Source organism: Perissodus microlepis, chromosome 14, assembly GCF_051167445.1.
Source record: "Perissodus microlepis isolate ML-2025 ecotype Zambia chromosome 14, ASM5116744v1, whole genome shotgun sequence".
Lineage (NCBI taxonomy): Eukaryota > Metazoa > Chordata > Actinopteri > Cichliformes > Cichlidae > Perissodus > Perissodus microlepis.
Window position 1 is genome coordinate 16,220,395 of NC_140474.1, and position 23,472 is coordinate 16,243,866.

Here is a 23,472-nt window from a genome sequence, read left to right on the forward strand (position 1 = left end):
GGTGTAAGACCTTGAAGTGGTGCTCCACTAGTAAACAACTTTTAGCATCGAGGTTCATTATTGACCATGCAAAAGCAGTGGTGAATATTTTATCACAGATAGCAAAGTGATGTTAAAACTGATGCAAAACTAGTAGAACACCAGCGAAGGGCCTTTAAATGTTTGTTTTCTCTTACATCTCCTGGCTGGAGAGTTTTGCATGAATCATAACGCCAGACTCAAACTCATTAGCTGAAATTTATGTAAACAGAGGGACTCGGTCTATTCTGTCAGTGTTCACATTGGTATTTTTTTATACATATTTTGTGATGTGCTGGGAATGTTATCCCTACAATATAACAGTAAGGACGAGTGGTACAGTTGTTAAATGCACCTCAGAAACACAATAAAGCAGTAGACACTTATCTGCACTTGGCTGCAGAGAATCTGCCCTTTAACACTGATACTTGAGAGGTTATTTGACAACATTTCTGAGTCTGTTTTTCCAGCCACTTATGCGTTCGCACCCTCTGACATCTCAGCCTCCAATTTGTAAAGAGCATCGTTCCCCTGAATCTTAAAAGTCCTCAACTCACAGCACTGGAGATGCTTGTTTTAATTGCAGCCTGTGAGTGTTACTATTTCTAGTTAGTCAGTTTTTGGTCTGCTCCCACCCTCGGAGTGCTGTTTGCCAAGGCTCCTCCACCCTCAACCAGAATTTGAAAGTGTTGTGTAAGTTCCCCCAGCTTTCTGTATTCTCTTTGTTCTCCCTCAGCTGTCTTTTTCGTTGTGTTTCTCTCTTTTTTCACTCTGTTTCCTTTTCTCTTACGTCTCCCTCATTATGTCTGAGCTGAGATAATGTGGTGCTATAGCCTCCGAAGACATGGCTTTTTACTGTTGAATAATAAGATCTCTATGAAAGTGAGGTTATTGTAATGCGGATTATCGCATCCAAGAATAGGGACGCATTAAGAGACAATGGAGGTCAAAGGTGGTAAGATAACGTATTCACACAGGGATAAGTCAGTCTGAGTGCCTTCTGTCCTCGACTGTAGAGCCAGATCAGCGATGCCGTGCAGGGTTAGTGGTCTGATCTGCATTGGTTTCAAAGTGACCATATCATTACCATATTAATTCTTTATAACCCTGACGTATCATCTTGAAAGATGTTGCAGGGCAAAGGGAGGCTCTTGGAGAGAAGGAAATGGTTTGTTAGCAGAGACATAATGAGGTTATGTGCTCTACAGTGAGCGGTAACCAAAGAGATAACATGACCAGTGTTTTCATGCAGCACAGAGTGTAGGACATATTCATTTAAACTGAGTTCTGAGATTGAAAATTTTAGATTTTCAGGATTAGTGTTATAGCATCATAAGCTGATTTACGGTTGTGATCACAAGTGTACACCCACTTACAGTGGTGCAACGGATCAAAAGTCTCACGGTTCGGATCAGATGATGTTTTTTTCGTCACGGATCGGATCAATTTTCGGATCAGCAGGAAAAAAAAAAAGAAGACAAAAATTTAACTCGCCGTTTACTTATTTAAGTATTTTTTGCCTATTAAAAAACATTCAACTCAAGACTCATTCCACGCAATTATATAAAAACAAATTAAGGTGCAATATAGGGCAGTACAAGGCTTTGTATCTACCACTGCGCTGTGATATAATGAGCGGTCGTGGTCACGTAGCTTTCCGTTGCCCTGGAGGTCCACCCAGTTGTAGTTAGGGCAACAGAAGATGCGTGGGACAGCTCAGCCATAACTTTAAACTTTTCCTGCTCATACATGCTGGGAGCGATCTTGTCACTGAAGCGGACGCGCGACGGGATGTCATAGCGTGGCTCAAGCGCCTTCATCATAGTTTAAACTAGTGCTGTCAGCATAAATCTCGTTAAAATGACGTTAATGCCATAACTGCATTACGCGGCAAATCTCCGTTAACTAGTTACCACGGATCGCCCCGTGCGTGGGGCTGCACGGCGTCAATGCGTAAACTAACACGTTGACTAGTTTAAACCCCTTGTTTTGCACAACAGAATACGGCCTCCCGTCTGCAGCTAAACACCCCAATAACTTTTGTAATAGCTTTAGCCCGGTCGGATTGGGCAGCAAAGGGCTGCTTAGATACTGCAAACTCCTCTGCTCCTCCACTTAGCTATCACTTGACAGACTGACCACGCGCACCATACGCAGACCTTTTTCTTCTTTTTTAAATCTTCGGATCACGTGCGTACCGAACCATGGAGTGGGATCGGTTCGGATTACGGATCAACCGTGATCCATTGCACCACTACCCACTTATCGTGGACATGAATGAATGAATGAATGAATGAATGAATAGTAATCTTTGGGCTTTTAATGATTTCTTTGAACTGTTCTTTTTCCAGTGTGGAATGAATGTACAGCAAACATGTTTAATGACTTTAGCAAGTTGCAACTTCATCAGATGCTTTTGGAAGAAATTAAAGCTTCTGGCATAATTCTGACTCAATGTTTGATCACTCTGCTTAGAAAGTGGTCAAACATTGAGAATTTGGGGTAGTCCTCCTCCTTTAATAATTTATCCTCAATATACCAGTACCACTGGAAACAAAACAGAACAGTGTATGATGCTACCACCACCATGCTCTAAACATACCTCGTTATAACCAAATGGCTCAGTCTTTGTCTCGTCTGACCATAAAACTTTTGAACGAAGGCATTTGGCTTGTCCGTATGGGCACCTGACTGAAAAAGACCCTGCTTGGTCTGCTGCTAGCAGCAGCTACATTAGATGCTACTTGTAAGAACAAGTAGGAACCAGTCCAACCAAAGCTAAGATGAGGAGTTGGCTGTAGAGCTTCTCAAGTCATAAAGGTGCATTTATCTGATTTCTTGCAACCTTTTCAAGTACACAGCATTAGTCCCCAACAGCTTTATAGAAAGACCCATATTCTCTTTGACGTGCTGTCTGACTGTATTGAAAATCAAATGCGTTATAGTTGTTATGAATGACCGTGCTGGAAGGAAAAAAGAAAAGTCGTCTGTAGCAATGCAGGGGGCAGGCCCAGTATCATTCAGAATCATTTTTATGACCAGCTCTCCAGGCAGCTATTGATGGTGTTCACTCATTTACACATGAGAAGTGCCGTAAATTGTACCAAATTAAAAAAAACAAAACAACAGGATGAAAAGTGCAGTTGCCATTTTCTCTTTCCTCCAAACACAGTATTATTTCTTTCCTGTAACACATAGAAAGTTACAGGAAAGAAATAAGTCCGCACTGAGAGGTTACCAGGGATTTCAAATCTAACCCAGGAAAGGAAGGAAGGAGCTCTATTTTTAAACACTTCTCGTATGCATAGTACTTTAGTGGTTAAATTGTAACTGTGCTTTCAGTTTGCCATTATCCATGTTAGGACAGCATTTCTGGAGTAAGGCAAATGTCAGTAATATTTGAGGGATGAGCTCACACTGTCTCTCTGAAACATCAGGCATCTGGACTCTAGACGATCAATAAGCGGAGCAAACACACAAAGGACTGGTAATATATTTACAGAGGGAGCTGAGAGAGAGAGAGAGAGAGAGAGAGATGAAGAAGAAGATAAATAGCTGCAAGTTAGAGATTGGAATGGCACCAATTGACCCTGCATCAGAGAGGAGGAAACAGAAGCAGCTTGGTATCTTGTCAGTGTCATGTTACCCATGTTATGTGAAGAGCAACCTCGGATTGGGTTTTGATGAAGGGTTAAACACTCCTGCTGTAATAGTTCATGTAGGCTAGAAGCTTAATGTTGGAAAGAATTCTGGGATCTTTTTCTCAGTTCACATGATACGATTTCACGATCACCTTTGAGGAAAGTGATATGATGATAAGAACATGCTCACTGCAGGAGGTTTGCTTTTTGATTCAAAGCTTTAATTGAGATATCATCAATCTGATAATCAGGAACAGTCTCACACTGATGGCTTAAAGTTAAAGGAAATGTTTTTGGGATTATTTCTACAGTGATATTACATTTTTTATTGCCAACAGCTGAAGAAATCAATACTGATGTTGTCTGTGCATGGCAAAATATTGCAAGTGTGGCATAAACGTTTACATTTTGCTTTTTTCTTTCTAATCCACTTTTCTCTACTGTTTTTGAATGTTTATCATTATTGGTTTTTTTTGGGGGCTTTTTGCGCCTTTTATTATGATAGGAACAGTTGAGAAAGCAGGGAAAGAGGACACACAGCAAATTGCCCGGAGCACTGCATTACTGCATTAGTCTTGTGTTGTATGCATTTCCACCCTAACTTGATGAGCTTAATGGTGTTCTGCTCCACTGTTTTATATGTCACGTGATGTCTTGGTCAGGAACAGTTATTATTAAGATATTACTAAATACTCCCGTAACAGATTTGATAAAATGAGCATTTCAAATCTCCACCGTTCTGGTTGTTAAGTCATCAATCTCTGTGATTGTCGGTCCACTGTGAAAAAGGTCATTGACTTGCCTGGTGTGTGTGTGTGTGTGTGTGTGTGTGTGGGGTGGGGGTGGGGGGGGGTGTTTTCTCCTTGTGTTTTGTTTTTTTTGTCTTTTTAAATTAATTCATTAATTTTGCCAGTGGGAGTGGAGATCTGCAGTGTTTACACATGGGAGAAATGGTTTGTTTATTTAACCAATTTAATCATATGTGTGTCTTAGTGTGTGTTGTAACAGTGTGTAAGTTGTAAATGACTACATACTTTAATACCTAGACTGATATTGGGAAGAGTTAACTGAGCACGCCTGTCTGATCTGTTTTGTTTCTGCTTTGCGTCAATAATTAGTAAAATAGCCAACAACATCATCGGACGCTTAAAGGAACTATTCGAAGGAAAGACGCTTGCTGTGATTTTTAACAAAACCTGAAAAATTATAAAAGCAGATGAATGAAGTGGGAACCCAGATCCAAGGGAAACTTAATCGATCTGGGTGGGAAATTACACAGATGGCTAAAAGGCAAAGACGAGAAGTAAAAGATGCACAAAAAGTGGTTACCAAATTAAACAGGATGTTACTATAACACAGACATAAAAAAAAAGAGATGCATAAACAAACAACGGCAGATAAAGATGATGAAACACAGGGTACAAGATGTACAAACGACAAAATGTGAAACAAAAAACTGCAACAAAACTTAAAATCATAAGACTGCTCTGCGGTGAATAAATTGATTATAGCTCGAGTAACCAGAGTAACGTGAGTGTAAATCCTGCAAAAAGGTAATTTTATTACCCTTCAAAACAAATTCATTCCTGTGTTTCCTGCGTGTATTTGATATGTGCTCACACTGTTCTTCTCCGAGCTTCTACATTTCTCCGTGCCTTGTAGCGTCTCTCTCGCTCTCCTTCCCTCTGTCACTTTGAAACAATCTGAAAGCTGGCGAGAGGACTGACTGCAGACATCGCCATAGCAACACAGTCTTAATGATGGCAACAAGCATGACCTGAAGATTTCATTTGAGAGCGTCTGGAAGAGGGATGGAGTGTGATGCCACAGCTCAATTGACTCCTCAGTTTTGCCCTCTAATTTGCTTCCCTCTCTCCTCTCCCTCTGCTTATTCATCAGCTCCTGTACTCTTCCTCTTTTCACACAGTCAGTAATGAGGCTGAATAGACACTTGATTCAGCAGCTTGGCCTCCTCTGTTTGGTAACCACAAGCGGGAAATCTAATCTAACTCCTTAGCGCACGCACAGGATGCACACACACAAACACATTGCACGCAGCCTCAAACAAAGCTCAGTTTTTTTATGGTATTTTCTCTGTAATACTGGTAGCTGACCTCATCGAACAGGTGACCAGAGGTTGCTATGGTTACACAGAACCGAGAGACACGCTTGTTAATAACCTCACACCCCTCTGAGTTTCTGAAGTAGCAAACACATGAATAAGTGGGCACAACGATGAACCTTAACTGCAGTGGGGGGGGGGGGGGAATCCACAAATTAAAAGGCTCTTCATTTTATTGAAGATAAATGGGTATAATAACAAATTTCTTGCAATCTGTGATGTTTAACTTTGATTCAGATTGATTATTGAAGTTGGGAAGATCTGTGCCATCATTTAAACGAAATCATTTGCAGGCTCTTTTGTATCTGACAATCAGACTGCAAGTAAAAGATGGACATGGCCATTATGACATCGCTCATTGTTTTGGGGAAGTCACGCCTTGAAACTGAGCGTCTTCCCATTTTGATGTTTGATCAGAAAACTGAGAAACTGCAATTTGTCAGTCACTTATTAGGTGCACGCTAAAGCGTTCCTGCCCTTGTCACCCTTTTTGGCTTTAATAGAGAGCATAAAATCCAAACTGAGCATCGCACTGTATTCAGTAATAATTGAAACTTATGATTGAGTAACTGGAGGTCATAGATCACATGAGCAGTGAGAGCTTTTCTTATAGACTGTCATACAACCAAAATTTGCAGGTTGACATTTTTGCCGGTGCCCATTGGAAAGAATACAGAGTTAACGATCTGATGCATTCCCTTACTTTTGCCATCCCAGAAGCTATGTCCATATTTTCTTCTGCTTCTTCATCTGCTTGTTAATCAAAGCTTTGCACTGTCCTCCCATTGACCACATCATCCAACATACTGTGTGCGCCCTTTGCATCTGCTCTTTTTCCTGCTCCTGGTCTTTATACAGCCAGTCTGTTTTTGCTGGTTTGTGAAATGCGCCCACAAATTTACATATATATTTTATTTCTCCCTGAGTTTGTCTTATCACAAACTCGGCAGAAGTAGTTGTGTGTGGCTTAATTAGCAAGAGAAACACACACCAAGGAGAAGAAGGCATCATTTTCTATTCAGTCCTACACAACTGTCCTATTCTCTGAGTTTGAGATTTGCTGTTTGTCTGCATAAATAGCCAGCCTGGTGGCACGGTGGTTAGCACTGTTGCTAAGGTCCTGAGTTCAATTCCACCATCAGGCCGGGGTCTTTCTGTGTGGAGTTTGCATGTTCTCCCCGTGTTTGCATGGGTACTCTGGCTTCCTCCCACCGTCCAAAGACATGCAGTTAGTGGGGATAGGTTAATTGGTTAATCCAAATTGCCCATAGGTGTGAATGCGGGAGTGAATGTGAGCGAGAATGGTTGTCTGTCCCTGTGTGTTAGCCCTGCGACAGACTGGCAACCTGTCTAGGGTGTACCCCACCTCTCGCCCTATGACAGCTGGGATAGGCTCCAGCGCCCCCCACGACCCTGAAAAGGATAAGTGGAAGCGAATGGATGGATGGTCTGCATAAATATGACATCAGCAGATTTTATTACTAGTTCTAAAACTCATAGAACCCAATTAAACAATGAATTTACAATATTATACTTTTTTACATATCTCTGTGGATGAAAGTGTTTTTTTAATCAAGCCCTCAAACAGAGACGATTGAAGTAAAAACGATTCTATCACTATCACGCGCTTGAAAAGGTGCGACTTTTGAAGGCAGACATTCTCTGGTTTGTTGTTCCCCTTTTCAAACGTGAATAAATCCCCTGTGAATGGTTTGCAGGCAATTCAGTGTCTTCCATGCAAACTACAAGCGACTGCAGCAATCTGCTAGTGGCCAAAGCAATCGCAGAGAGATTTTAGGCTTAGTGTGCCATGTATCTCCTTGCAAACAGTTTTACCTAGTAACTACCAGCAACCTCAACCAACCGCACACAAACATCACATCACAACCTGTTACTCAGGCCTACAGGTTTATTTCAAGTTGTAATCATTTATGAATAAGCACAATGTTTTTATTTCAAGAACAATCAAAATCCCAACACATTTTAGAAAGTAAGAGTAGGAGGAATTCATGCTAATCAGTCATGAATGCTAATCAGACTGGAAAATGTTACAAATCTGTCTCTAAAGAGTTTAGATTTCACCCATCCACAGTCAGACAGATTGAAGTTCAAGACTCCAAAATGACGAAAGACCTTCACACATTGATTAATGTTCATGAGTCAACGATCAAAAGAAACTGGTGTGCATGTGAAGACTGCAAGAAGCTCATCTTGCAGTTTGCTTAAGATCGCAGGAAGAATCCATAAAGTTGTTTGAACAATGTTTTATGAACCGATAAAATTAATATGAAAAAACTTTGTTTGGAGAAAAGGAACAAAGACTGCACTCCAGCATGAAAACTGCCATTGTCATAGTATTATCATGGTTTGGGTTTATTTTGCTACAACTGTGCAAGAATAGCTGCCCATGATTGATGGAGCAAGACATTTTGAAATATTATAGCAATTCTAAGGATGATGTCTGTGAACTGAATCTTACCAGCAGGCTTTGCAGCAAGACAGTAACCCTCAGCACATCAGTTATATTACCAAAGAAAAAATAACAATGGTTTTAGAACAACCAAGTCAAAGTCCTGACCTTAAGCCAGCAGAAATGTTGTTAAATGTCCTGAAGTGAGCAGTTCATGTGTGGAAACCAACCATCTCAAAGATGAATGTGTTCTGATCATATTTCTGACTATTCTGATCCGAATGGGTTAAAATTCTTCCACATTGATGTGCAGGACTGATGAAAAGTAAATGTAAAAGTAAACTTACAAATGTAAATGAAGGGACAAAATACATGATCTCACTTTATATGCATAGTCCTCTTAAAATAACAATTTTAAACCCCCTTTTTTTCTTCCACATCTACTTTTTGTAATCTCAAGAGAGTGAGTCTTTCCATTAAGAGTTTTTTGTTTTTTTTTTTATCTGGAAAATGATCCTGTGCTCACGGTTCTATTCCCGAGGTTCTCGTTCTACATCTTTCAGTTGCTATTAATTGGATTTTTGCCCAGTGTTTGTGCATCACATTTCAAAAAGACGCTTGACTATATCCTAAATTTTTTTTGTTTCATTTCGTTTACTGAAACAGGTATTTTCTGACATTTCTTAAACACAATCTCCTGCAAGGATGTGTGTCTGGATCAGTGATACACGGCATGAAAAGGCTTTTCAGGCTTGAGCTTTAAGGAAGTCTTTGGTGATACAATAAATTTATTGTTGGCTTTTCTTTTTTTTTTTTAATTTATTGGTAAAAAAAAAAAATAGATTCAGATTTATTCTTGATGTGTTTGAAGCTAGACTTTAGGGTGATCAGTGTGTTTGCTGTCCGTGTAATGAAAATGTTCCACTTTGCTGTTTAAAAACAAACAAAACAAAAATGCTGTATGTGAAAGGACACCTATCAGCCAGCACTCTGTGTGTCCACAGCTTTGTCTCACTGAGCTGTACGTACCACAGGCTGATGTCTGCTGATATGGAAATGCATCTGTTAAGCAGATTAAAGTCTTGTAGTGCTTTGCTGATCAGTGTATAAATGGTTTACCATCTTTTGCATTATCGCATCAGTGAGGGTTTGTTTGAATGAGCTCCTGATTAGGATTTAGATGAAATGGTATGTACAGGGAGTGCAGAATTATTAGGCAAGTTGTATTTTTGAGGAATAATTTTATTATTGAACAACAACCATGTTCTCAATGAACCCAAAAAACTCATTAATATCAAAGCTGAATGTTTTTGGAAGTAGTTTTTAGTTTGTTTTTAGTTTTAGCTATTTTAGGGGGATATCTGTGTGTGCAGGTGACTATTACTGTGCATAATTATTAGGCAACTTAACAAAAAACAAATATATACCCATTTCAATTATTTATTTTTACCAGTGAAACCAATATAACATCTCCACATTCACAAATATACATTTCTGACATTCAAAGACAAAACAAAAACAAATCAGCGACCAATATAGCCACCTTTCTTTGCAAGGACACTCAAAAGCCTGCCATCCATGGATTCTGTCAGTGTTTTGATCTGTTCACCATCAACATTGCGTGCAGCAGCAACCACAGCCTCCCAGACACTGTTCAGAGAGGTGTACTGTTTTCCCTCCTTGTAAATCTCACATTTGATGATGGACCACAGGTTCTCAATGGGGTCCAGATCAGGTGAACAAGGAGGCCATGTCATTAGTTTTTCTTCTTTTATACCCTTTCTTGCCAGCCACGCTGTGGAGTACTTGGACGCGTGTGATGGAGCATTGTCCTGCATGAAAATCATGTTTTTCTTGAAGGATGCAGACTTCTTCCTGTACCACTGCTTGAAGAAGGTGTCTTCCAGAAACTGGCAGTAGGACTGGGAGTTGAGCTTGACTCCATCCTCAACCCGAAAAGGCCCCACAAGCTCATCTTTGATGATACCAGCCCAAACCAGTACTCCACCTCCACCTTGCTGGCGTCTGAGTCGGACTGGAGCTCTCTGCCCTTTACCAATCCAGCCACGGGCCCATCCATCTGGCCCATCAAGACTCACTCTCATTTCATCAGTCCATAAAACCTTAGAAAAACCAGTCTTGAGATATTTCTTGGCCCAGTCTTGACGTTTCAGCTTGTGTGTCTTGTTCAGTGGTGGTCGTCTTTCAGCCTTTCTTACCTTGGCCATGTCTCTGAGTATTGCACACCTTGTGCTTTTGGGCACTCCAGTGATGTTGCAGCTCTGAAATATGGCCAAACTGGTGGCAAGTGGCATCTTGGCAGCTGCACGCTTGACTTTTCTCAGTTCATGGGCAGTTATTTTGCGCCTTGGTTTTTCCACACGCTTCTTGCGACCCTGTTGACTATTTTGAATGAAACGCTTGATTGTTCGATGATCACGCTTCAGAAGCTTTGCAATTTTGAGACTGCTGCATCCCTCTGCAAGATATCTCACTATTTTTGACTTTTCTGAGCCTGTCAAGTCCTTCTTTTGACCCATTTTGCCAAAGGAAAGGAAGTTGCCTAATAATTATGCACACCTGATATAGGGTTTTGATGTCATTAGACCACACCCCTTCTCATTACAGAGATGCACATCACCTAATATGCTTAATTGGTAGTAGGCTTTCGAGCCTATACAGCTTGGAGTAAGACAACATGCATGAAGAGGATGATGTGGACAAAATACTCATTTGCCTAATAATTCTGCACTCCCTGTATTATTCAGTGTGTCTAAAATCCAAACATGACATTCTCCTTTCAGAGTTCAGTTTGCCATCCATGTGGGCTTTTCTGACTGTTCGTAATCATTAAAATGATATCCCAGACTGCCATGAGGAGCATTCATATAATATGGATCTGCATTGTAGTTTCAGAGGAAGAGATGATGATGATTTCACATTTCTCAGTTTCTTTCCCATCAGAGATATATGCAAATATTATATTTCAGTAATTGAACATCTAGCAGTGATTGAAGTATTCCTCGTACTGTGTAATCAAATTATCCACTGAGGCTGTGTCTCTAATTGGGTGCAGATGTTTAGCACGAATTTTACTTTAGTGGGGCTAAAACTGGCCGTTATTTATCGTTGTGATTTATTCAGCTTTAAAAAGGAGGGAACTACGCAGAAACAAACTCATTAGAAAGAACTACTGCAGGCGGTTTGGTTTGATTGAATAGGTTGACCGGAATAACTTTTTAGAAGAATCTTTTATGTATGCTGGCCTCCTACAGCTTGTTAACATATGGAGATTTGGTTCTTTTATGGCATTAAGATGATAAATGAGTTTCTCACCCCCTTGCAATGTGCTAAAAATGGCAGTTAATGCTCCAGGGTAGTGTGTGTGTGTGTGATAGAGAGAGGGAATATGTGTGAAAGCTTTTCCATTTTCTCTGACTTTTTTTTTTCTCCCCTCCGTATTGAAAATTGAAGCAATGGGTAGCACTTTACTTTAACCCTTAAACAGCATTTTTAAGCTAATACTAATTTGCATTAGGGAAGTTGTAAGAAGATTTAAGTGGAATTTGCAACAGCTCCTGTGGACACCTGTAAGTGGATGCACCTGTGTAAACATAATAAAGCTTGGATGTGTACCAAACTTATGGAAATGGCAGTTTTCATTGTCACATTTCATCCTGCTATACTTCAAAAACTAAGAAATACAAAGAAATACAAAAGAAATACAAAATACCAAGATGCTGTTGACTTGGCCTCCAAACTGTCAAGTTCTCAGACCTTTTGAGCGTTTTAGGGAAGGTTAAAGAACAAGTAGCATCAGCAGAGATCCTGCACAACAACTTGCGGGACTCAAATGATTTGGATTTCCAGATGAAACCAGAGGTGTTCTGTCCATGCCCTGATGGGTCAGGTTGTTTTTGGCATCATAGAGGCGGCAATTTAAAAAAATCTCCAAAGAACATTGGGCAACAATTCCTACACAGTGATGTGACAAACTCACAATTATCACAGATCTTGATTGGAGTTCTTATCTGATTTAGGAGGGAAGTGCTTTTTCACACAGGGTCAAGTAAGGTCGAAGACCTTTTTTTGTCCTTTAATAAATGAAATAATGCTTTCAAAGCTGCACTTTGTATTTATTCAGGTTATGTTTTCCTCAATTTTAGCATCTGTTTGATGATCTGACACATTTAAGTGTGATAAATACGCATAAAACTAAGAAGCCAGGAAGGAAGCGAATACTTTTTCACAGCACTGTAAATGTTATTATCTCCCTGCTTCTTCCTCCACTGCTGTCGTTGTCATAAAGCAAATAATTAACCACGTACTTTCTAATATGAGGCCATGCAATTATTTCACTGTAACAGCGAAATAGCATGCCCTAAATAAATTGAGGTTAATTGAGGTTGTGTTGGTGATGAATGCACATGGAAAAAATTATGAAAATGCACTTCTGCACATTTATAAGAAAATGTAGATCCATATATGAAAAAAGATGAATCATCTTCAGTGTAAATGGATGTATTCAGCCTTTAAACAGGCAATGGTTAATGCTTCAGTGGCCCTTTTACATGAAAAAAGCCACACATTTGACTGCTAGAGAAAATAAAATGTATTTCCAGCAAAATGAAAATGTTTGCCTCAGCTGAAAGTATAATGGGCAACAGTTGGTTCTTCAGTTTATCATAAAAAAACACTACATGGAAAGCACTCGAGTGGGCCCTTCACTGCTGCTGACTTTTGAAGGTTTCACTGAAGAGAAAAACTTCCTTTGTGCTCACAAAATAAAGTGTTAAACATGCCCATGGATGGCTGGATAGAGGGGTGAAGGCATCATTCTTTTTTTCTTTATGTTCTCCACTTAGTGCTGACCTTCCCTTTCTGTGAATCCTCATGAGTGCCCTGTTCCAAGACCCTCACTCTCTTCAGCAACTAATGCCATCTTTGGTCCCTCTTGTAAACATTTGAATGTAAAAATGTGTCTGATTATCATACACTTAGGCTACTGTTGCGGGTTCATAAAATTTAGCACAGTAAAGTCGGTAGGTTATGCCTGTTGCCAAGGCAATCTAATGACTAGCCAGCATTGGGAAGGTATGACAAGAGAAATTTTACCTTTTTCCCTGTTTCCTATAACATATTATACTGATTTGACCTGAAACTAGCAAATGTTTCAAGTCTTCATCGTTGATCAAAGCTACACCAGTTGTTCCAGTTCTAGTACCTGCTGTTTTCTCCATTTGAACATTTTCTACGTATTAAACGATCAGTAAAAACTGCCGGCAGAGATTTTAAATGTATTAGTAACTCCATCATCTATATCAAATTTATACAGTATATACTAAAATATACTAAATTCGTCTTGTTGTAGGCCAGAATTTTCATCCATCGTGATTTGACTTATTGCTACGATCACTTCTTTGTCCTCACCAGGGGTCAAAGTAGGAAAATTTGTAGGACCAGGACAAAATCATTACTTACTTTGGCACACAAACTAATGCCTTGATTTTTCTTCATGGCAGTGCACTGTAGGAAAAAGAAAAAAGAAACGGTACCTATTGCAGTTAACATGTGCAAGCCCCTTAGGGTCTCCACCACTATTTGTGTGGCCATTCTTTAGCTTGTAGTGGTCCTGCCACTCTTTGGCTCTGCGCCGGCTCCACACTCATTGATCTGTATCTTTGTGTCTCTATAATATAAATGTGAATATTTAACAGTGTAAACCTGGAAAGAAGACGAAAGACTGCAAGAGAAAAGGGAGGATGTAGTTACTCCCTATAGAAAAGAAGCATTAAGAAGGATGAGTTGTGCTGCTGTGGACTGAAAGTGATGAATGTTCGTCTCTGTTGGGAGCGACACTTCCTGTGTGTCAGTATGGAGTCGGTGCCTGTGAAATCGTATTTCCCAGTGGTTTATGTGCTTGGCTGAGTTAGTATATAATCCACTAACACATCCTCTCCTTTTGTCTCATCTCCTCTCAGAAACTAAAGCTGAACTTGAGGATCTTATGGCAGACATCAAGAAGTTGGCCAACAAAGTACGCTCCAAGTTAAAGAGTGGGTATACTTTCTTTCTCTTTTCGCCTGCCAGAGCCACTACTATTATTTTCTATGCTGCTTCAACTTTTTTGCATTTGTTTAATTTATTTAAATGTGCCTTGTTCTGAGAATTAGTGACCAGTTGGTTCCCAAAACTCTGATTGACATCCAAAAATTATTGCACTTTTGAGTATGACAGGGTTTTTATGTAATAAATGCTTAAAATTGTTTTATTGTCTACAAGGATGTGAGGAATTTTCTAATAACTGTGAATGAAACTACCAGGAATAAAATGTTTAATTTCTATCTCTTTTTTTAAAGCAAAACGTCTGGAAAATTTTTAAGGTTGCAGTTTCTCAGATGTGAGAATTTGCAGCTTTTCCTTGACTTACATCACTGTAAACTGAAAAATGAAGGCTTTGGACTGCCAACATGGGACTATAGAGATTCTGACAAGCATTTTCAATGTGTTAGCAAATTGAATATCTTAAATTCATACATTACAGAGACCAATTAACTGGTTAATGACCATGTAAAATAATTTTCTTGCCCTGTTTATTATATGTGTGCACAGTGGTTTATCTCGTGGTCCTGGTACTTTCTTAGGATCGGAGAGATGGTAACAAGCAAGACATAATGAGACAGTGAACTGTATAGCATTTGGCAGCTGACAGACGACTTGGTTTACACTCATAGATTCAGTAAAGAAATAACGGTATACTCTGAATTAAAGGAAGATAAAATATATACTTCAGTGTACAGAACTAGATGATGATTGCCTTATCCTTCATCGGGCATGCCTGGAGACACAAAGATAAGCACACATATATGTATCGGGTGGCACATGCTGTCAGGCAGACCAGGCCTTGCATCACAGTCCACTGTGTCACTCCAGTTCACGTCATTTGATGCCACGGGATACCTTTGTGTTGCTGCTTTCTGTGTGTTTCACTGAGTGACCTCAGAGTGCACCCTATGATAGATCCTGAAGAGGGAGCAGCAGCAGTTACTTTTTATATATAGTAGGAGAAATAATTATTTGAACCCCTGGTGAATTTGCTCAGTTTGCTCGCTGGAATTAACGGTCTCTAATTTTTATGATAGTTTCATTTTATTGGAGAGAGACAGAATATTGACCAAAAACACAGAAAAAAACACAGAAAAGTTAGAAATTGATTTGCATGCTGTTCAGTGAAATAAGTATTTGATCCCCTCCTACCTTGCGAGAACTCAGGCTAGCATAGATGTAGCATACAAATCAGAATCAGCGAATCAACTCATTATGTGCATAAAGCACACCTGTCCTGACCTATTCACCACCATGGGCAACATCAAATAGCTGTCAAAGGACATCAGGTACAAATTTAGACCTACATAAGGCTGGAATGGGCTAAAATACCATCAGCAAGAAGCTTGGTGAACACTATATAAATAAAATTGAATTGACGTTGACAGCTGTTGGTGCAATAATTTGGAAATGGAATAAATATGAAATGACCATCAGTTACCCTCATGGGTCATGGGGTCAGGATGATCATGAGAAAAGTGGTGGATCAGCACAAAACTACATCATCAAACTCATGATCTAAAAGCAGTTGGAACCACAGTCACCCAGAACACCATTGATTACACAGCATGACAAAGACTGAAAACATGTCTTCAAGGCTACAATGGAGTGGCTAAATAAGAAGCACTTTGAGGTCATGGCGTGGGTTTGCCAGTCTCCAGACCTCAGTCGGTAGAAAATCTGTTTGGGGGGCTGAAACAGCAGAAATCTAAAGGATTTAGAGTTTCTGTAAAGAGGAGTGAATCAAAATCCCTCCTGAAATCTGTGCAAACCTGGTGACCAAGAACAATTAAACAGCTTACCGCTGTGTTCAGCAACAAAGTGTTCTCTACCTGTTTTGCTTCAGGATCAAATACTCATTTCAATCAATGACATGCAATTCAATCTATATATTTTATGTAATGTGTTTTTTCTGATATTATGTCTCCCTCCATTAAAATGAAACTACTATAAAAATTTCTTTGTAAGTGAGCAAAACTACAAATTTAGCAGACGACCAAATAATTATTTTCTCCACTGTATTTCATGTGTATTCTTTAACCATTATGAATAATTCAAAATTTCTTTGCAAACAGACAACAGATGGTTCAGAGGTCAATCTTGGTCTTTTTGAATTGTGGTCATTTTGGTAAATCAAAATGAACATAAAGTTATTATATTAATCGCTGCTGAAGTTCTGCAGGCAAGCACTTGTGGAAGTCAAGACAACTGGCTCAGTGCAGTTTTGTTTTTATTTATTTGAAGTAGTTGTTTGAATCTGGCATTTTATCATCAGCATAATCACAACAACATAAGAAAATACTGGAATCACCAGGCAACCGCTGATTTATTTATTTTTAATTGGTTGTAAGGTGACTGCAGTCTTATTTTTGCTTTAGAGTGACTCGTGAGGTCAATTGTTCACTTAGTTTTAAAGAAAGTTTATTTCAAGAAATACCAAGAATTCAAATAAGTAGTTTTAAGCATCAAAATAGCAAAATTGAAAAATAAGACAATTAAAAAGTGAATTCTTTGTACCTTCTAGAAAACTGGTAAATGTACCAAATGCCTTTTTCAATAGCTTTCCAGTTAAGAATAAAGATGGGAAATTATAGCATTAATGAGCATATTTAATTTCACAATACCAATACTGCAGAGTACTGCATATACAGTCTGCTTTGGCTGTTAAGGACCTCTTATACTGCATTTGTGCTAGTGGTTTATTTTCATGCACCTAAACTGTTTATTAGGAAAAACTTGTATGAGTAGTGAAGCAAAGGTTCGTTTTCTGTGCTGTGGACAAGACGTACCTAATTAGCTATATGTGCCTAGAGTTATAAATACTCTCAGGTTGTACTGAGCGCAGCCTGGCACTGTGAAGACACAGACTTAACAAGCTCAAAGAGTGGATTTAATCATGCTCTCAGTGGTTTTGGAAACACATTCAAGGCAAAAATCCAATTTGAAATGATTTCTAAATGATGCATAATACTGATTATGTTAAAGTAAATCAAAAATCCATTGTGGATTTTCCTGGAACAATTAAAATACAATGTCTCCTTTGTGACACAACCAATTATTGTGTTAAATAAATAAAGCAACTCCTCTAGCCTGTCTGGGTTTTCCAAATAATACACAGTTGTAGTTAATTGGCAAAAAGGAAGCATCCCCAGTGGCTGAATCGATCAGGACCGATCGATAAATGGATGTTAAAAGTACACATTTTCAGAGATCCTGAAAGCAAGTAATTTATTATGAGTTATCATGTTTTTTAACACCCTATGAGCTGTGATACTTTGTTATACTGAAGCTGTGTGTATAAATAGAAACGAACACAGACCCTTACAGTAACAAGTCAGGTGTAGCTGCACATATCACTGTAAGATGTGTCGATGAAGGTGTAGCAGCCTTCATCAGCCATCCAATCCCATCTTAAATAATGAAAAACTGGATTTAAATGAAAGCTACATCTCTGTATATTTCAGCAACAGTACTTCCCGTGGCCTCTGATGGCCTTTCATTTACATTATTATGCTCGGCAGCATCTTCCTGATGTGTGACAGTGAAGAAGCAGTCAAGAAAAAGTGACTATTACACACTAACATGTCACTGGAAAACTAGAACGGGAACAGTCACCCCAGTAATTTGTACCTTGATGAATTTCTTAATAGTCACTGCTTCTTCCACATCATCAATTATTCATCTGAGTGACTGATTTGACGTATGATTAGTTAATCTTTGTGTCATGCATGTATAGCAATCTTAGTGCATTACTACATTATTATACGTAGATATAATAACCACCCCCCGGGTTATAATTATAGTTTAATACATAGATCACATCCTCTTGATTACAGGTGTTGAATTAGAATTTGATTCCCCTATTGACAAAGTGTCCAGCACTTTCACTCCCAGCTCGACAAGCATTGACCGAATGCGGTAAAAAAATTCACAGCCTCCAGAGTGTTATTGATTATGATTTGACCTCCTAGCCTTTCCTCTTGTAACAGTTCATCCTTTCCCTTGTCCACCTTGTAACAAGGTATCTCAAAAACAAATAGCTGGATTTCTAATAAATTTGGATGTGTATGTTTGTGGTCTCCAGATATTGAATTCTTGTATTTTTAATAACCTCTGGACCTTTCTTTCTGCTCTAGCCTCAGGACAAAATGCCAGATCTGCACACAAAATGAACTGCCGTTCCTCATAATCTATTTAGCAGAGTACCATGAGGATTTGTGAGCACAGTTCTGCTCTCGTGGTTACAGTTCATTTTTGATTTTTATTAACCTCCTCGTCTTTCCTCTGGTATCATCAACGGATTCGTACCCTTATTTTCACCACTGCTGAACAGCTAAATCATTGGTATCTTAGTTAATTCATCTAATCTGTACGTTGTGTATGATTTAATTAATCTCTACAGGCAGACAGCAGCATTGGAGGCTTTATTCAAGGAGAGCAGCTGTATGTTGATCAAATGTGTACGTTTGTGCATTTGCCCAGGTATCCAACAAACCATTGAGCAGGAGGAGGGGCAGAACAGGTCATCGGCTGACCTGAGGATACGTAAAACACAGGTACAGTTCAGGGAAGCAGCAGAATCACAGCTGTGCTCCAGTTGCATCTTACTGCATGACGGTGAGCCATATTTGAGTACGTTAGTTAACATCCTCCCGACTCTGTGAGGACATAGAATCACTGGATTTCTCTCAGACAATCAGCAAAGATGAGACAACTTCACAGATGATGACATCATGGCATTCAAACTCTATCCGTAATCACAAATAAAACTCACATGTGAGAGGTTCCTCCATTACCTCCTCCCATTACAATGTGGATTAATGGTGTCTATCAAACAGCACATGAAAATATCAAGTGTTTCTTTTAGTATTCATAGTATAGTATTATACTAACTGCTTTGAGTATACTTGTTGGGCTTATTTGTCCTATTTCCAGTTGGAACACGCTACATTTGCATGTAATTAGTGTGTAATATGCAGTTGGTACACTGCTACACTCCTGTTCGCGTAGCATTGACTTTATTCTTACTTCTCTTATTTACTGTCTGGCGCCAGCATCAGTCGGACTCAGGTGAAGTGGTTTGTTGTTTCTCCTTGTCTCTGCAGCACTCCACACTGTCCCGTAAATTTGTCGAGGTGATGTCAGAATATAACACCACTCAGTCGGACTACAGGGAGCGCTGCAAGGGACGCATTCAGAGACAACTGGAGATTAGTGAGTAGACCCAGGAGACTAAAGCCACCGCCACCCCTCAAACTGTGACTGTACCTGTGTGAACACTGCACCGATTCAGAACATCTACATCTATTTTCATATGCCAGATAAAAACATCTTATTTGTGGTTCTAATTTGTATTTTCTATCTGGTTTGTCTGATCCCACCTAGAACACACCCTCTTATCCTACAGTATAACATCTAACTCTTGTGTAGGTGTGCTGTTGCTACACTGTGAACAAAATGGTCAGCTTTAGTCATCTCTGTCCAAAAAAAAGGCTGTCATAATCACTTTTCCCACATTTCCTAGCATGTGTTTTATCCTCAGGCCAAGCATCGTCCTCTTCATATCTGTCCTCCCTCTTATTGCTCAGATGTTGAATTCATGTTAATTAGGCTAAAAATGAGATCTGCATCCTTTTTTTCCCTGAACTGTTTATCCAGCTTAGGGGAGATGGAGCTTATCCCTGCTGGCACTGGGGCCTAAAGCAACATTCGTGCCTACATTCACACCTACATCAATATAGAATAACCAATTAACCTAACATGCATTTTTTTGGACTATGGGAAGAAGCCAGAGAAGCCTTGGAGGACCCACACAGGCACAGAGAGAACATCCAAACACAGAAAGGGTCTCAGTTGGCGGTGACACACTCCTCCTTCTTATTCTTCTTTCAGCTGCTCCCTTTTTGGGGTCACCACAGCAGATAATGTGCCTTAGGCCATGTCCACACTAAAACGTTTTCGTTTGAAAATGCATCTTTTTCTCTCCGTTTTGGCCTTCCGTCCACACTGAGAGCGGCGTTTTTGGTCAAGGTAAACAGAGCTTTTTGAAAACGTTCTCCAAAGCGGATACATTTGAAAATGCCGCTTTCGCGTTGCAGTGTGGACAGCGAACGAGGAGCCTTTTCGAAAACGATGACACATTTTAGTCATGTGATGTAGTCATGTGACCAATTAAACTAAGATAGCGAAGGGTGCACATCAGTTGTTATGTTTGCTCTCAATTTTGACAGCCCTATTAAAGACTAATATTAGTTTGTACATGTAGATAGCTTTTCTTCAAATTCTTTAACCCTCACTCGCTTTTCCAACGTTGTACTTTTGTGTTACTCGCAGCAACAACTCCACCTCATTGTTAGTCCATTTAAAAAATTCGCTGCTTTTCCTCAACATCTTGCGCTTCACGCATGCGCAGTACTGGAACGTAAGTGTTTTTGGCCGTTTCAATGTGGACGCACAACTCTGTGAAAATGAATGAAAACGATAGTGTGGATGCGGAGCGTCATTCTATCCCTGGTATCCTTTGCCACAACAACAGTCTGCGTGACCTCCTTCACTACATCTGTGAACTTTCTCTGTGGTCATCTTCTTCTCCACCTGCTTAACAGCTCAGCATCAGTTGCCCCGTGCATCCACCATCTCTTCTCTGACCATGTCCAAACCATCTCAACCTTGTGTCTTTAAATATGTCTCAACACTTGTAAACCTGAGTTATCCCTTTCATGCACTCATTTCTAATTATCTGGCCACTGCTAGTGAAAATCTTAGCATCTTTAGGTCTGTTACCTCCAGCCAGACCTCCTGTGTTTTTATCAGCGCCACCATCTATAAAACATCGATCATAGCAGGTGTCACCATCTTGCACACACTGTTACTGTTGCTGTTATCTTTCTGTCACAAATCACTCCTGACACTTGTCTCCACACACTCCACCCTTCCTCCACCTTCTTGCTTGCCACTCTTGCGCACCTGTTACTTTAATAATAATAATAATGGATTGGATTTATATAGCGCTTTTCAAGGCACTCAAAGCGCTTTACAATGCCACTATTCATTCACACACTGGTGGAGGCAAGCTACGGTTGTAGCCACAGCTGCCCTGGGGCAGACTGACAGAAGCGAGGCTGCCATATCGCGCCATCGGCCCCTCTGGCCAACACCAGTAGGCGGTAGGGTAAAGTGTCTTGCCCAAGGACACAACGACCAGGACAGAGAGCCCGGGGATCGAACCGGTGAACTTCCGGTCACAGATACGCTTCCCAACCCCCTGAGCCACGGTCGCCCTTTGGATGGTATTTAAAGTCATCTACCATCCAGCTGTGCTACTGTACCCATTTTCTGCAACTGTGTGCAGACTTGAGGTGTATTCACCATTTTTGAAAGAGCTTTAGTATTTCTGCACACTGTTTACCACACACTATGACCCCTCAAACCTCAATTGATTGACTTGATCAAATTCAATCAGAGAAACTTGTGTAGCGAGAAGCGTTGAAATTCTAGGCGCAGGTTCTTTTGACATTTTCTGTTTTCAAGGTTTCTGCTTTTTTTTTTTTTTAAAAAAAAATTCCGGCAGGAGGAAAACTTCATCATCGCAACATCTCGCAGCTGCTCCAACAGCTTCCAGCACATCGTTATTCATAGAACATTCGCTCAGCTGGGCTGACATTCAAGTTTAATTTATAAATATATTCACTTTATTCACTCTCAAAGTCGCATTTGAATGTCTTCAGCTTAAACTTGAACACACACGCACACATAAAACAATACAAATTGGAGAGTGTGTCCAACCATTATCATCCCACAGAATTATCAGTAACACTTGTGGAGAAAAGACTACAAAATGCAGTCTTTTCTTGATTTTGTTTATAGAGAAATTTCAGTTTCCCACACCCATATTTTATTTTGAATTGTTTTGTGTAGTGTACCAAAACAACCACCCTCACACTGAAACCACTTTCCAAAACACATAGATCACCAACACCCACACCCATATGCATGCACATGCCAGGTTGCTGCAGCTCAGATCTGAGCTCATCTCACTCGTGACACGCTGTATGTGTAATGTGATTTGACAGGTATTAGCTGTAGGCGCTGGGCTCCTGGACCAGGCACCTTGCACGGCCTCTGACACAGCATCCTGGCAGACCGCACTGTCCCAGCTGCCCCTAACAATCATGATAGAGTCACCTTTATAAAAACACACATGCACACGAGCATCCAGAGACAGTGACTCATGTAATAGCAATAGCAGAGGAGAGCAAGGGCAGTTATGTTGCACGGCGCTTGGTATAGATGTCATTTCCTCTGGCCATCTGTCAGTTTAGATGGACACATGCGACCAGTCTGTATGCGTGAGCTCCACCCAGTATATGTAGACTACAACAACAACAACCGTGCGCAAAAAAGAACAACGCAAATCCACTAGTGAAGTTAAACACACGCATGTGACTCACTTTTTCCTTGAGCTCATCTAGATCCATTTGGATTTGATTTGTCAGCTGGTGGAGTCACAGGAGGCCTTAGCTGATCTCACCTGTCGTCAAGGAAGGGATTAGTTACAGAGAGAGAGCACAGAGATGGAAAGAAAGATCGGGAAATCATCAGTATGAAATAAAGACGGACTTGGAGTTTAGGGATTTAAGAATGAGAAGACGTCCATAATAGTTGAATCTAACACTGTTTAAATCCTTTAGGGTGATGTAGCAAGTGGCCTTTTTCTGTTGTGCCTGCACCTTTGACATGTGTATGTGTGCACGTCTGTGAATCAATGAGAGTGTGTCACACAGAGGGAAACAGTCTGCTCTGTCAGACTGAGTATTGATGTTCCCTCTGCTGCTCATCCCCTTTCCTGTTCACTCCTACTCAAACCCGCTGGGTACATGCATGAAAAAGAAAACAGGAAAGGTACACTGTCATGTAAACACGTTGTTGTCCAGACAACATTTTTGCCCTTGATCAACAGTGACTCCAAAAAAGTCTTTCTTGAATCAAGACCACTAGCTGCTATTAGTAACAGTGCCGAGAAGTTATTTCGGGTAATTGAGAACAACTTTCTTGCTTTAAAAGAAGGTTCATAACTTCTTGTCATCCTTATGTTCTTCTTTCCTATGTCTTTTACAAATGAGCAAAATTGGTAGTATTGGTGGTGTTTAGTGTTCCTGGCTCGTCCCGCAAAAACG

At 40.0% G+C, this 23,472-nt stretch overlaps 1 protein-coding gene across 2 annotated transcripts in view; it reads left to right on the top strand.

Moving 5' to 3' along the window:
* Positions 1–23,472, top strand: part of LOC146373720 (syntaxin-1A-like) — a 73,032-nt gene that overhangs the window by 34,663 nt on the left and 14,897 nt on the right. For both annotated transcript variants that reach the window (XM_084951733.1, XM_084951732.1), the window contains exons 4-6: positions 14,173–14,247; positions 18,779–18,852; positions 19,402–19,510. In XM_084951733.1, the coding sequence (XP_084807859.1) occupies positions 14,173–14,247; positions 18,779–18,852; positions 19,402–19,510 (258 nt within the window). The remainder of the gene's footprint in view (positions 1–14,172; positions 14,248–18,778; positions 18,853–19,401; positions 19,511–23,472) is intronic.